Genomic DNA, 15,933 nt, shown 5'->3' on the forward strand with positions numbered 1-15,933 from the left:
GACCATGTGTACAGCCGAAGAAAAAGAAGCACAAAGATGTTAAGTAACTGGCTCACTCAATAGAAAACTGGTTTTGTTATCTTGTTCCTTACTATTCTAAAATTAATTAATTATTCCCTATAGGCGTTGGGAAAGACAATCTCTGTACCTATAGGGAGTTGTCCCTTTCTGGGGTTTGGTACTGTGTGCAGTGGTTTTTTAACAGCTGGGGGACTGTAATTCTATCTGAGAGAAGATTTATTGTGGTGACCTTTTTTTTTTTTTTTCTTTTTGCGGTACGCGGGCCTCTCACTGTTGTGGCCTCTCCCGTTGCAGAGCACAGGCTCCGGCCGCGCAGGCTCAGCGGCCATGGCTTACGGGCCCAGCCGCTCCGTGGCATGTGGGATCTTCCCGGACCGGGGCACGAACCGGTGTCCCCTACATCGGCAGGCAGACTCTCAACCACTGCGCCACCAGGGAAGCCCTATTGTGGTGACCTTTGAAGCACATTGTACGTGCGATGACTATTAGGGGGAGCTACACACCTGCAGGGTCCTTCCTCCATACCAGGCAATGATATATTCTGATACTATAATTTGTATTCAGTTACTTCTACTCTTTTATTTTTAACAAGCTAAAGAAGAAGCAAAAAAGAGCCTTCTATTATTGATTCACTTTTGTCATTGTGCTTAGTTTTGGAAGTTGGAAAGACATTCATCCAAGTGGGTGTCATGTCTTGGTTTGTCATTGATAACTGAAAGCATGCAGCTTTCCCTTTTGGTGAAGATATAAACAAAAAGCTTTTGGACATCATCACTCCTTCCAAATGAATATCAAGCAAAAAGATAATGGGATTCTAAGGTGATCTGATCTGAGCCTCACTATACTGAAAGTATTCAAAAACTCGGAAGCACATGTCACATAAAACTAATGAAAGATCACAGCAATGTGGACTCACTGGCTAAAAAAATCTGAGGGGAATTAATGAAGGAAAACATATATTTTAATTGTGATTCCTCTAGTGTATTAACTTTTATGAGTTTTTAAATATCATTGACTATGCTTGTCTAAGGTTTAACTACCCCAAATCTAACATTAGCTATCCAAAAACATTACCTATCCAAAAACTTCACTCTGATACTTGAAATTTCACTTTTAATGTGACTTTTGTTTTGAAATATACCTCTGGCATAAGCAATGAAATGTGACTAAATTGATTTCATTTTTTTGGCTGGAGCAGCAAGAGAGGGTCAGTAGCTGAGAGAGGGGTACAAAGAGGAAAGGGAGGATTATTAAAGACAAACTTTGCCACTTCGGTTTTGCCTGGAGGTGGTCCTCTGTGAGTGACAGTGAACTGCCCATTGAGTAAGGAGAGAGAAGGCAGCATCTGACAAAAAACACTTTCCAAAGCTCTCAGTATCAAACTTTTTCCTAAGCCCTTGCTAGGAAATTCATTGGACTTGGAACTGGGTAGTTTCCTTCCTACTTACTTCAGAACCAACAGCCCCAGAAGAGTAAGGAGAAGTTTCTCTTTCCACTCTACCTGTGCATCTTTCCAGGATGTCTCTCTAGGTTCTAAATAGTGAGCCCATTTATACAACAACACCTCCTCCCATGAGTCCTTCATAGTGAAAGATTAGTAAAAAGAACACAGACACGCATCTTGATGTTTCTTTATGTTTCTTTGGAAACAAAATAAGATAGAAATTTAGCTCTTCATTGTAAAATGTCTTCTTATTTAGTGATTCATCTCTTAATCAAATTATGAGTTAAATATATTAAGAAATAATATATGCAATTAGATTTGTAGAACAAATCCAATTTTATTTTGGGGGTTCAAGTGTGTCTTTTTTGTTGTTGGCATTGGTGTTCCAAACATTGCCTAGAAACAATTAATAGAGAAAGCTTATTGAATAAAGTGCATGTTTCTAGAAGAAATAACTAGCTTTAGATTTCTAAATTACAGAGCACAGTACTTTTTCCCTGTCAAGCCCATTCAAACATGTTGTACTCTTCACAGTAATCAATGCAGTCATCTTAATACTATACTTTTTTCCAAACTAAGTACTTAGATTTCATCATCTGCACCACATTGTTGAACAATTACATTAGACTTTATTCCCATTTCACATGGGTCTGTAAAATGCATTAGGCGGCTATTTATATGTTTCAAAAGAGCCTTGGCATTCGAATTGCCTCTGGGGTTATATCTTACTGGATTCTACTACCTTGGTGTAGGAAATGTACCTTAGTTTTCACAGCTTTCACTGGACTCTCTTTCTCAATGTATTTTCAACATTGATTGTTTTTCCTCTCCTTTCTAAGGTCAAGGCTTTCTCTACTCTTGTACCATTTCCAGAGGCTTTCCAAGGTTATACAGTTTTCTCATGTGTTCCTTGACTAATGCTTGGTTGTTTCCTGTCTTTCTTCATAAAAAAAGAGTTACCAGATGGTGACTCTTCCTTTAAGGAGCAACCTTGAAAATATCTCTATCTAAATCTCCTTCACCCCAAATCTTAGATTTTTGACTGTGTGTTATTCATTTAGAAATTTACCTGTACAATATTATAATTCTTCCTCTTCACCCCCAGCCCTGCCCCTTGTGTCCTCTTAAGAGTCTTGTGATTTAACTAACCTACAAGTAAAGTTCTTAAATACCTAGGAGATAGGAGGCATTAGAGGTTTGTGAGAGGTGGTTGACACCGAATATCTCTAACCTATAGTTTCAAAATTTGGCGATATGGTTTTAACTATTTCCTTATACTACAATTCTTATTAGATGGGTCAGAATCTGCTGATCTTGATAGTTTTAAGCTCCACTTATTCCTACAGAACTTCTTTGTCAGCCGCTGTAGAGATTACTCAGGAGCATACTTAGTACCAGTGCTTCCAGAATGCATCCCTCAGTGGAGGCCTGCTCCAACACTGAATGCAAAGCTTTGATTTCCATTTGCCATGTCACATGTACAGCCTATTTTGACAAGAACAGAGAAGACACACCTAACCAAAGTGATGCATCCTGAGAGACTGGGCTTCAGCCCTGAGCAAATGCAATATATTTAAGAATAGGTTCTTTCAAAATATTGCTGGTATTTTCATTTAAATGGAAAACTTAGGCATATGTAATCACATCTCTACATTCTTCCTGTACAGTAAATTGATCTTCTCATTGAGGAGAAATCTGTTGAACTGATTCTCCTGATTAAAATATGGGGTTCATGCAGCGGTGCGCTGTAGCCAGCTTGTAAAACTTCTTCACTAAAGAGGATTGTGCTCATCTCTTCCCCATGGTAGCTCAAAATCACCCACGATGGGAGTATTCACACCGTGCGACTTGCCAAACACAAAACTAACAGCACAATTAGACAAACAAATTCGACAACAAATTAGAAACACCCCTCCCTTTTTTTTTCAGAGACCCAGTTGTTAAATATTTATCAGCACACTCTTGGATTCATTTAGCTTATTAGCTGCCGCTAAAAGAGGCAAAGTTTGTCTGAACCAGAAGGGAGGATAAAGGAATGTATGAAAAATTTGTATGTCTTATTGTTGATATTATCATCTTTTCTAGTGACTTTTGGGGTGATATGTAAACCAAAGACCCATTGTAAATTCAGGTGGTTGAAATACTTATTAGCTGACAAAACAACCAAACATTTCTGGTTCTTCAAGGACATGATTAATCTGGTTCCAATTTGCCACCTGCAATTACCAACTAATGAGCCAAAGAATTATACTATAAGATTTGACTGAATATCAAAATGATATGAATGTTTTACTTCACTTTGCCAGAGACCTTAATGACCAGGTTATCTATCCAGCTCGTAGCATGTAACCAGGAATTCCTTTCATCAAATACATATCGTGTGTGTATTTGCATATAAAAATGCAGATTTGTATATCCAGCCTCTTACTATACATCTCTGGCAACCCAAAGCACACTGCTTTTTAAAGAATTTTATTGTAGCATAGTTGATTATGGTTACCAAAGAGGAAAAGGGGGAGGGATAAATTAGGAGGTTGGGATAAACATATACACACGACTATATATAAAAGCACACTGCTTTTTGAGAAAGCCAATTCCATTTTGTAACTGTAAATTGTTAGAAAGCTCTTCTTTCTGTTGATCAAACTGCTATCATCTAATTATACCTTTTGACCCTAATTCTTGCCTCTAAGGACATAGAATAAATCTTGTCCCGGTTCTCCAAACTCCAAGTGTTTGAAAGCAGTGTTGATGGACACGCAAATATTTGATAATAGGCTATATGGATGGGCTCCATGTGTCTCTGTTCTATAAGATTAAACATCCCTAGCTCTTTTCACTAATCCTGCTGGTTTTCAGACACTTTATGGCCTTGGTTACCTTCTTCTGGATATAATGCTATTTATTAATGTCCACCTCAAAATATGGTACTTGATCTGGACATTGTACTCCTAGTGGGATTTGTTCAGTATGTTACATTACATTCTCCCAAGTTGTGGATACTCTATCCACAGTGTGCACTAAAGGTACAGTAGCTTTCTGGACCTTAATCAATTTTTTTGTTCATATTATGCTGGTGGTAAGTAAAACAACAACAACAAACAAAAAACAAGCAAGCAAACACAGAAAACCCGGGTAAATCAGGTCTGCATCATCACATAAATTAAAACGTTTTAACATCTCCTGGGCAAGAATCCTCTTTAGTGCTAGACATGGTGTACAGAGAGGGCTCAATAAAGTTTTGTTTTTTATTTTAATGAACCTAATCTTGTCACCTGAAGATGCGATTAGCCTGCCTTTTAGTTATTCATCCAATATATTATTTAAAAACTATATTTAACAAGACAGGGCCAAGTTCAGGATACCCTCTCAGAGTAGTGACCCTCAAGAGGAAAAGGGGGAGACTTTCCTGTCACCACCCCACAGCGACCTCCCTGGAGATTCCTTGCCAGGTGGGTCACTGCTGCCGATAGGATGTATAGGTGCCACATCCCTTATTGGTGGTACAAAGGAGCCGAGCATCGCTGTTCTTTGAAACATTTTCAACGTTTCAACTAACTAAAAATCCATGCATTCAACCATACCATTATTAATCATCTTGTATTCCATCCTTCCATGTACAGAACATAAGAAATTTTGTCAGAGAATCTCAAGACTAGATCACTGGTTTTCTAATTATGTTCCATGGGGTCAGAGCTCTGGGTGCCTCACTCTTGCTTTTGTCTGTTTTATATGTTAAGATTCTTCATGGGCTTTAATTTGACAAATGGACATTCTCTCCCTAGTGAGCCCAGGCAACAGTCACTGTTCCCTCTTTTCACATGTACAGACCATCTGTTTATATCATCTTTTCTGGAATTTTATCTAGAATTAGCACTTTTTATTTTTTATTTTTATTTTTTATTTTTTATTTTTTTTGCCGTACGCGGGCCTCTCACTGTTGTGGCCTCTCCCGTTGCGGAGCACAGGCTCCGGACGCGTAGGGTCAGCGGCCATGGCTCACAGGCCCAGCTGCTCCGCGGCATGTGGGATCTTCCCGGACCGGGGCACGAACCTGTGTCCCCTGCATCGGCAGGCGGACTCTCAACCACTGCGCCACCAGGGAAGCCCTAGAATTAGCACTTTTTAAAATAATAATTCACATGCATTTTGATTACCTTTTAATTCCTTTCCCTATGACTCTTCACAGATATTTGGCTGAGCAGTCATAACTTTAAGCTTTTTCATTGCTCTAAAACATGAATACCCTGGGCCTGGGTATTCTTACATAAAACAGCTGAGTACACTTTCACTCTCTCCCACCTCTTGTTTTTACATGAAATCCTTCTTAGCTGTTTTCCCATTTCTTGTTTAAAGGCTTTTCTCCTTGATTGAGACTGTGGAATCAGAATAAGAAGTAAATAATTCTACTCTGTGTCTTTGTATCCCCCCTCCCATTTTATTTGTCAATCATTTCCCCCTTCCCACTGCTTCTATAACGTGCTCATATATTTTGTTGCACTTACCACACTGTATCATATTTGTTACATGGTCATCTCCCCAGAAGACTAGAAGCTACTTAGATGGAAGCACTGTTATACATATGTAAACCCTGGTACCTACTACAGCGGCTGGCAGCATAGCATAGTGATTAAGGATATTCATTCATTCTTTCAAAAATATTTATTAATCAATTAGTATGAGGTTGCAGTTAACACAGTGCTGGAGACAGAGTTATGAGCAAGACAGATATGGTCCTTGTTCTCAATGTATTCACAATAGAATGAGGGAGATATACATAAAGCCAATTACCAACACTAATATATTACTACAAAATTAGGCAGCATAATATGCTGATTAAATGCAGGCCAGGGTAAATGAGTTAAAAGTCAGCTGAGGAAATCAAAAGTAACACATTATTTCAACAGTGGTAGCTGTCACTTGGACCAGCTTCTTTTGCTGGCATATCTATTAGAAAGAACACCTCCGCAAGCCCACAAAATATAAACTCAAAGGAAATGTTAACTGGTGAGAATGCCATATCTTCAGCTGGCTTCCTGTCTTCTTTTTTGAGCTCTTGTTCTCTGTATATGAGTCATATATTTTTTTTATTTCTGAATGAGCTAATTATAAGGAAGCTTGTCTGCTCTTTGCCTCCTGCCCTTCAGTGCTGAGATCAGCTCTTAGAGCGTGGCTGCAACCATATCCTTTTCTTTTCTTCTATACAGGTTTCCTATTACTCTAAGAATTTTCACTCCAAACTGGTCTCGTGAGCCTGGCTCAAGCTTTGGAGTCAAATAGACTTGAGTTTGATTCTCAGTACAATCACTAATTATCTATGTAACTAGACTTTGGCAAATTATCTTCTCAAGGCTCCAGTTTTCTCCAAATACCGTATTCTAAGGCATATATATGGAATCTAAAAAAAAAAAAAAGAAAAGAAATGGTACTGATGAACCTAGTTGCAGGGCAGCAATAAAGATGTAGACATAACGAATGGACTTGAGGACATGGGGTGGGAAGGGAAAGCTGGGGCCAAGTGACAGTATCATCGACATATATACACTACCGAATGTAAAATAGTTAGCTAGTGGGAAGCAGCAGCATAGCACAGGGAGATGGGCTCAGTGTCTTGCGATGACCTAGAGGGGTGGGATAGGGAGAAAGGGAGGGAGGCTCAAGAGGGAGGGGATATGGGGATATATGTATGCATGTGGCTGATTCACTTTGGTGTACAACAGAAACTAACATGGTATTGTGAGGCAATTATACTCCAATAAAGATCAATTTTTAAAAAAAGAAAAAAGCACTGTTGCAAAACAAAAACAAAAGCTCCAGTTTTCTCAACTGTAAAAATACTTCCTGAGATTGTTTGCAAATCAGGTGAGATAATTTATATAAAGTATGGAGGGAGTTCAGTACCTGGTTTTAAATATATGATAGCTTGGGCCATTCATTATACATATCATCATCATTATAATAGGCAGGAATCAGTGTTTGTGGAATTAAATTATTCTTTCACATTCTTGTTTCCACTGTCATTGTTACATGTGTTAAGAACTTTGTAATAACCAGGAGATTTTATTACTAAGAACACCTTTTAACCACTGAAGGGAAGTGTTTTTATTTTTGTGGGTTTTGTTTTGTTTTGTTTTTAGCATTATAGTCAATCCACATTTTCAGTATTGTTTCCCTCTCCATAATCATTTTGCATTAAATTAGTTTCTTCAAGCACTTAATTCATCAAAAAGTTCATCTCGTAGGAATTTACAGTGGAATATATCCGCTACATGCTATAGCCCCCCCCCAAAAAAAGATTGAATGCTGAGTTGATAATCCCCTCCCCCACACTCACTCACTCCCCCGCCTGACCTGGTACTTGATTCAGGATAGTCTGAGAATCACTCCGCCGATTCTGACAGTAATGTGTAATGTGTCCCATCCCGCAAATGTATTTAGATGGGCAAAGGTTTTACTCTGTTGAGCTTTGGGAACTGTTTACTCATACTTAACAGTACATATCAGACGGATTTGGAAAGGTAAGATGTTTCAATTCTGTTTAAGAATTGTCATAGTCTTTTCATTTGTAGGGTGAGTCTGGACAAGTTTACACAGTGGCTCAAGAACTAAGTCCTATCTTAAGTAGCATCATTGGAACAAAGCAAGTACACACACACACACACACACACACACACACCTTAAGATACTTCCCATACAGTATAAATAAATGCACATATATATGAGATAAATATAAAATAAGGATCACTAAATCAAATTATGAGTTAAGTCATTACTTTTCACCTGTAAAATGGCTAAGGCAGGGGAAGGGAGATGCTACTTTCTGAAAACCTGATGTTTATTTACTTTTTTGTTCTTTGCTTATGGATCAAGACAGGAAGGGATGCCACACAAGTTCAGCCAGTCTGGCTAATTTGCAAGCCAATGAATGCATCATGTCTGTCCCATCTCAGGCCTTTGAAGCTGTTGTTGCTCAGTGGGGAATACCTTCTGCCTCCACCTGTTCAGCTAACTGCTACTCCACCTTCAGATTCAAGCTTAGATGTGAAAGTCTACCCTCCTCACCCATCACCAGCCCCACCTCAAGGTGGCCCTCCTGCATGGTTTCAATGCCTTGTGTTCAAGCTCAGCTAGGAAATCCTTATAAATTGGATTAAAATTACTAGATTCCTCTTCTCTTTACTCTAATGCATTGATTTCAAGACCCATGTCTTGTGCACCAACACACTTAGAGCCTAATGTAAAATAAGCACAAAAGATTACTGAATATATATTAAATATATAAAAAGTATATCTATATAATTATCAAGGCAGTTAAGAACCCAAGCTGTAGAGTTAAATATTTAGGATTCTGATGTGGTACACACCTCACTGCTTATGATCTTGGGCAAGTTATTTAGCATTCCTGTGCCTCAGTTTCCCCATCAGTTAAATGGATAGAATGCTAATATCTACTTCATGAGATTTTTGTGATGGTCAATGAGTTAACGCAGGTAAAGTGCTTGCAGCAGTGACACACAGATTCAAAACTGTTGTTACTATTATCGTCTCATGTCTGATTCTCTCACCTTTCTTTCACCCCCACTCCAATCTCTCTCTTTTTCTCTTTCTCTCTCTCTCTCTCTCTCTCTCTCTCTCTCTCTCACACACACACACACACACACACACACACACACACAAACAGGCTTGAAGGTCAGGATCCTTTGGTGGTCTCCTTAAACCACATTTTTGGCAAGCTTTCTTTGAGCTCTTGGAAAGGCAGTGTTCTTTGGGAAAAGAACACTGAGCTAGAAATGGTCCAAATCCCAGATTGGCTTCTAAGGAATCTAGTTCAAAAGAGAGCATTCCTTTGAATATGCTGGTTACTCTATATGTATTTATTTTGTAAACAAAATAGCTTGTTAGACACATTGAGGTTTAACTCCACATTACAGTCCCTGTACTGCATTAGGTACCATTGGAAACTTGGAATCTATTTGTTTTACACAGGGAAAAGCATGGTAAAATAGGGTTCAGGGAATTAGGTTCTATAAGCATGTCTTGGAGAGGACACAATTAATCTGAGCCTCAGTAATGCATAAAATAAGGAGGCTGTATTTGATGAACTAACATCTGAAAATTCAATGATTCTATTTTGAGATAGGAAGAAGACATTTATAGGTATCACTCATGTCAAAGAGACAAAATATACAAAATAAATATTCTTGTGAAGATGGGCCAGTGGGGTAAAGGAGTAAGCAAAAACAGATGAGGAAATTATGGAAGACTCCCTAGAGTTTGTTGTACGAGTTCTTGAAAGCATGATGAACATGAGTTGGTGGACAGAAATAGAGAGCTCATTGACTTATTTCCCCATTGCTCTAATATAGAAAAATGCATTTGAAAATAATGTATGTAATACTCTGATTTAAAGGAGCATTTATACTCGATAGGTTTGGCCTGCGTTTTAAAGGGTCAAATGGACATATCCTGGAGGAGAGGGCTGGGGAAGGACTCTCAAGGGGACAGCAGAGAATAGTATCTGTCAGTGGTTACATAACAAAACCAGAAACCGTGAGGACAAAGAGATAAGCCAATTAACCAGGTTGAACTAGAATATTCCAAGTCTTCACTAGAAATGGCAGAGATGATATTGGATAGATGAGGAGAAAACCTTGCCAGATCACTTCAATGATAATGTGAGATTTTTTTGAAAATCTAAATTAGGGCCCTTGTGGGCTCTTAAACAAGAGTAAGAACAGTATGTAGCTAGCTGTGTATCAAGGACTTTTAGATTCTTAATTGAATTTTTATTTAAAAATGAAACTGTTTATTGTAATTTAAGTGTGGGAATAAGAAATGCAGGTTTTATTTCCAAGGCCTCTTATATTTGTTTTTTTATGAGTGAAGAAGTGTTTTATTGTATTTTTAAAATTTTTCTTGAAATATGGTTGATTTACAATGTGTTAGTTTCAGGTATACAGCAAAGTGATTCAGTTTATATATATACATATATAAATATGTAGTGGCGCAGTGGTTGAGAGTCGGCCTGCCGATGTGGGGGACACGGTTCGTGCCCCGGTCCGGGAAGATCCCACATGCTGTGGAGCGGCTGGGCCCGTGAGCCATGGCCGCTGGGCCTGTGCGTCCAGAGCCTGTGCTCCGCAACGGGAGAGGCCACAACAGTGAGAGGCCTGCGTACCGCAAAAAAAAAAAAAAAAAATGCCCAACTTTATAAGAACACAGATTTAAGCTCTGAAATATAAAAAATACATAAATTAGTAGCTTTTGACGATGCATTTCAGGGACCCTTTGCAATATATTTTAATATACACTTGCTACTGTGTTGTTTCCTCTACCTGAGGGCAAAGATCAGTCTTCTGTTTGTTTTTCAATACATTCAGAGTTGTCCAGATTCGGATTTTTGGTCAGTAATAAATATTCTTATCTAAATATAGGACTTTTTCCTAGGAAGATAAGAAAATGATGTCAGGTGTCACCGGGGTATTTTAACTGTGTAATAACTGAATTGTTATTAAGATCAAAAGGCATAGTAATAATTACAGTAAATGAAGTTCCTGAAGTAATACATATAAAAGTTAAAGAATCAAAATAGCTTCCCTATCTAGAACTTCCTTGAATAATCTCTTACTGTTTCTTCATTTATCCCTGTGCTGCTTCCCAGAATATAGTTCTTGCTTATAGTCAGAGAAAATGTCTCTTTCTAAATGCTTTTTTATGAAGAAAACATATTATGTGGTGATATGGCAGTTAAGAAGTGAAATAGTGACTCAGGGTTTCCCAATGGATGAAATTAATTTAGAAAAGAAATATACACAGAAGCAGAAAAGTTATGGGTATGAGACACAGTCATCCACAGGTGCTATTATGTGGAAGGTATTGCTCTGGGCAGTTTCCTATGAACTCCTTCGAGGGAGGAGTTCATTGTTTGGGTTGCCTGTTGGCAAGAGCCTGCCACACTGCCCTCTGCTCCTTGCCTTACTGAGAGCACAGTGACCTGACTAAGTGCGTCATGTCAAGCTCTCGTTCATAGAACATTCTGTAGGGAAACCGTGTTTGTAATCCCAACAGCACAGGACAGCAAAACTTTACTTCCTAGTACATGGTTTCTCTGGAGCCCAAAAGACAAGCTTGTTATTTCAAGGACACGTTTGCTTATTTAGGTGGCAGCAGCTTCCACTAAGATGCTATCACCTCTGAACAAGGACACATTTATTCCAACATCAAATCTGCCCATCACAAACTGAGTCTAACGATAGCTTTCACTGATGGGCATCTGTAACCTTTGGCCTTTTTCACATCGTGCAGGCTGAAAGCTCCAGCAACTATACCTCCTAACGTTAAGAGGTTAAGAGTTCCAATTAACAAGTCTTGTGTCCATTTAAAAGCCTATCATTTTGATGCATTCATTTTCCTTCCTGTAATTTCTCTAAAGAGAAAAGCAAAAGGAAATGATTTGACTCACTAACATTTTCTTCATCCCTATGAATCATTTATTTTGTAACTGGAAGTTTACACCTCTTAATCTCCCACACGTATCCACAAACACTTATGGATTATGGGGACATAATGTTATATAATAGCTTCATTCTTACCAAGTGCAGAAGTAGGGATTTTAGATCCTGTCCATGCTAAGTCTCTTTTTTGCTGCTTTGTATTTCTAGATGACGAAGAATGGCACCGTGGAATCTGAAGAAGCTAGCACTCTTACAGTGGATGATATTTCTGATGATGATATTGATTTAGACAACACCGAGGTAGATGAGTACTTCTTTCTCCAACCCCTGCCAACAAAAAAACGGAGAGCACTGCTGCGGGCCTCTGGGGTGAAAAAGATTGATGTGGAGGAAAAGCATGAGCTACGAGCCATCCGCCTATCTCGAGAGGACTGTGGCTGTGACTGCCGGGTGTTCTGTGATCCAGAAACGTGTACCTGCAGCCTGGCAGGCATTAAGTGTCAGGTAAGGATTGGGATTTCAAGGAATCCGAAGACATGACATTATACACCAACCCCTAAAGAGGCAGTTGTGTTCCACGTAATGAAGTTTCCCACACGTGGAAGAAAATTCTGGGGTAAGGCAAGACACATGATTCAAGAAGAGAGAAATACTAATTCAATGACATTTAGGGGTATATGTAATATTCATATATATATATATATATATATATATATATATATATGGTATAGTGTGAAAGGCAATCCAAGCTGCAGTTGTCAGTTGAAATTATTTGCTCTTGGATTCATTTATTATGCAAGCTTATTTTGGCTTCTTAGAAGCATTCAGGTAGATCATGACATCCCTAACATTTAAAGTTTGTATTCTCTGATCCATCCATGGGGTATAAAATGATGATTGGTTAGAGGTAGTGTAGATTAGTGGAAAAATTACTAGACTGGGACTTAAGAAAACTGAGTTTTCCTCCTGGCTCTGCTTTTTGCCATGATGTGAAATTGGCAAGTCAGGTAAACTTACTGGGTTCAGTTTTCCCACCTCTAAAATGAATGGGCTGTACTAGATCAGCGGTTGGGAAATGATAACTCACAGGTCAAATCTAGCCTGCCACCCTGTTTTTGTAAGTAAAGTTTTATTGAAGCACAGCCATGTATTTTTTGTGTGTGTTTACATGTTGCCTATAACTGCTTTCATACTTCTTCAGCAGAGCTTGAGTAGTTGTCGCAGAGATTGTATGGCCCACAAAGCCTAAAATAATTATTCTCCAGCCTTTTTACAAAAAAAGAGTTTACCAACCCCTGAACTAGATGCTTCTCAGGTTCCTATCCATCTATATCATTGGTGCACCATGATTAGTTAGGGGTTGTTATTTTATGCAGAAACTCAACGTTTTCAATAAGAGCCTCTCAGGCAGACAAAAGGAGAGGACAGTTCTTATCAGTTGAACAGTTTTTTGAGGTGGATTCACAGAAAAGGGAATCACAGGTAAGAAAGTAGCTATAGATGCTGGCTCGACATCTGCTACTACTTTTTGTGGGGACCAGGACGACTGTGCTAGAATCCACTTTCTCCTCTCTTGCATGGGAAATACCCCATGCTTGGATAAGGTGGAAAGAAAGGCAAGTTCTTTCTGGTTGCCTGTGCTCTGGTCTGCATAAAGGTGGAATCTAAGCCAGCAAATATCTTAGGAGTTCCTGAGATTGCCCAGAATTCCACTCATCACCTGAGTGAAGAGCTCAGTCCAACAACACTTGCTGAGGCTAATCACTCTATCTACGGAGTCCAAACACTCGAATAATCATGGGATATTGATCAAATGAACATCTCCTTCTCTCCAGAAGCTTGTAGTCTAAGGGAGGGGTAGGGAAAGCTGGGGAGCCAGCAACTAAACAGAAATCCACCAGTCACCATCATGAATGTGCGTACGCATCGCAGCCTGCAGTGCATACGTGCATCACCTACCAAGGATCCAAAAGAACGAGAAGGTACACCAATGAGAGTGAATTATCACGCTGCTTGATCCTAAGGTGGTGTCAATCTGGACACCTCAGGCAGAGAAGTTCATTTTATAATAAGCAAAGAAGAACTCCTGGCTAGAATGAGGAATGTCATGTAATTTAGACTAAAAATAGCAGGTGGGGATGAGGGCAGTAAGTTTGTTTAAAACTGAGCCTGTGAGCTGGCATGCAGCAGAAACAAAGGGAGCTTGGAGAAAGGACAGAGCACTGAAAAAAGGAGCAAAATTAATGGGACGGAGAGAAGAGGGAAAGGGAGAATGGCGACAGAAGTAAAGAAAGCACGGGAGGGATAAATGAACTAAAACTACACACCATAACTCATTTTTATTTTGAGTATGGGTTTAAAATTAGGTTAACTCATGTTCTAAGCCTTCACTTCCCTTTTTGTTTCTGTCTGCAGTTTGATTGTCGTTTGTTCTGGCGTAAGTGGGTTTAAGTCATCCCAGATTCAAAGGCTTTGCCCCGAGGTACTGGATTTTTATTTGATTTGTAAGAGTTCCAGGGGGCTAATCTGTGTTCTTCCCTCCAAGGTGGATCGAATGTCTTTCCCATGTGGCTGCACTAAAGAAGGATGTAGTAACACAGCAGGTAGAATTGAATTTAATCCTATCCGTGTCCGGACTCACTTTTTGCACACAATAATGAAACTTGAACTAGAGAAAAACCGAGAGCAGCAAATCCCCACGCTGAACGGCTGCCACGGGGAGATAAGTGCCCACAGTAGTTCCATGGGCCCTGTGGCTCACTCCGTCGAATATTCCATCGCAGACAATTTTGAGATTGAAACGGAACCCCAGGCTGCAGTGCTGCACCTGCAGTCGGCGGAGGAATTAGATTGCCAAGGAGAGGAGGAGGAGGAGGAGGATGGCAGCAGCTTCTGCAGCGGTGTCACGGACTCCAGCACCCAAAGCCTGGCCCCCAGCGAGTCAGATGAGGAGGAGGACGAGGAGGAAGAGGAGGAGGACGAGGAGGAAGAGGAGGAGGACGACGAGAAAGGGGACAGTTTCGTGGAAGGTCTGGGTCCCCATGCCGAAGGGGTCCCTCTTCCTTCCGTCCTATGTTACTCCGATGGCACGGCCGTTCACGAAAGCCACGCGAAAAGCGCTCCCTTTTATGCCAGCTCTTCTACCCTCTATTACCAAATAGACAGCCACATTCCAGGAGCTCCCAACCAGATCTCCGACAACTACTCGGAAAGAGAGACTGTCAAAAGCGGTACCCTCTCGCTGGTGCCTTACGCCATGACCCCGGAGCAATTCGTGGACTATGCCCGACAAGCGGAAGAGGCGTACGGCGCCTCCCACTACCCAGCTGCCAACCCCTCTGTCATCGTTTGCTGCTCCTCTTCGGAAAATGACAGCGGCGTGCCCTGCAATAGCTTATATCCCGAACACAGGTCCAATCATCCTCAAGTGGAATTTCACTCATACTTGAAAGGCCCCTCCCAGGAAGGGTTTGGCTCTACATTGAATGGGGACAGTCACATTTCAGAGCATCCTGCTGAAGAGTCTTTGAGCCTTGCAGAAAAGAGCAGATTGCACGAAGAGTGCATCAAATCGCCCGTGGTTGAGACTGTCCCTGTTTAGTAGCTTAAGTTATTCTTGGACCAACTCTTCTCCTATTTAAAGCACTGTATTTAATTGGATTTCCTGGGCTCATCGTGGTTTCAGCTGAGGACCAAGAAAACTTGGACCGTGGTGAATCTTCCAGACTGTATTTTGTTTTCTCCCTTCTAGCTACGTGACTGTGCCGTTGCACAAATGCAGTCTCTATGAGGGTTTTAAACGATTTCAGACTGTTTTGATAGAAAATGCTAATTTTAAAAAAGCATATCTCACAGTTGCCTACCTGTTAAACTGTGTGAAACCTGCCAAGCTGTGTAGATCAGAGCTCCAAGTTTTGGATTATCGGGCCTGTGCAAGATTGTTAACTAAGACTGGGAAATAATAAGATTTAGAGTCCTAATTTTCGATATATCTGAAGATGATGGTGACTTTTT

General features: G+C 40.0%; 1 protein-coding gene across 1 annotated transcript in view; it reads left to right on the top strand.

Moving 5' to 3' along the window:
• Window positions 1-15,520, top strand: part of CSRNP3 (cysteine and serine rich nuclear protein 3) — a gene marked incomplete at both ends in the record, with an annotated part of 181,734 nt that extends 166,214 nt beyond the window's left edge. Inside the window, 2 exons of the mRNA XM_079710197.1 lie at window positions 12,127-12,423; window positions 14,465-15,520. Of these exons, the coding sequence (XP_079566323.1) occupies window positions 12,127-12,423; window positions 14,465-15,520 (1,353 nt within the window). The remainder of the gene's footprint in view (window positions 1-12,126; window positions 12,424-14,464) is intronic.
• Between the last annotated feature and the right edge of the window lie 413 nt (window positions 15,521-15,933).

Source organism: Hyperoodon ampullatus (genome assembly GCF_949752795.1).
Source record: "Hyperoodon ampullatus genome assembly, chromosome: 8".
Lineage (NCBI taxonomy): Eukaryota > Metazoa > Chordata > Mammalia > Artiodactyla > Ziphiidae > Hyperoodon > Hyperoodon ampullatus.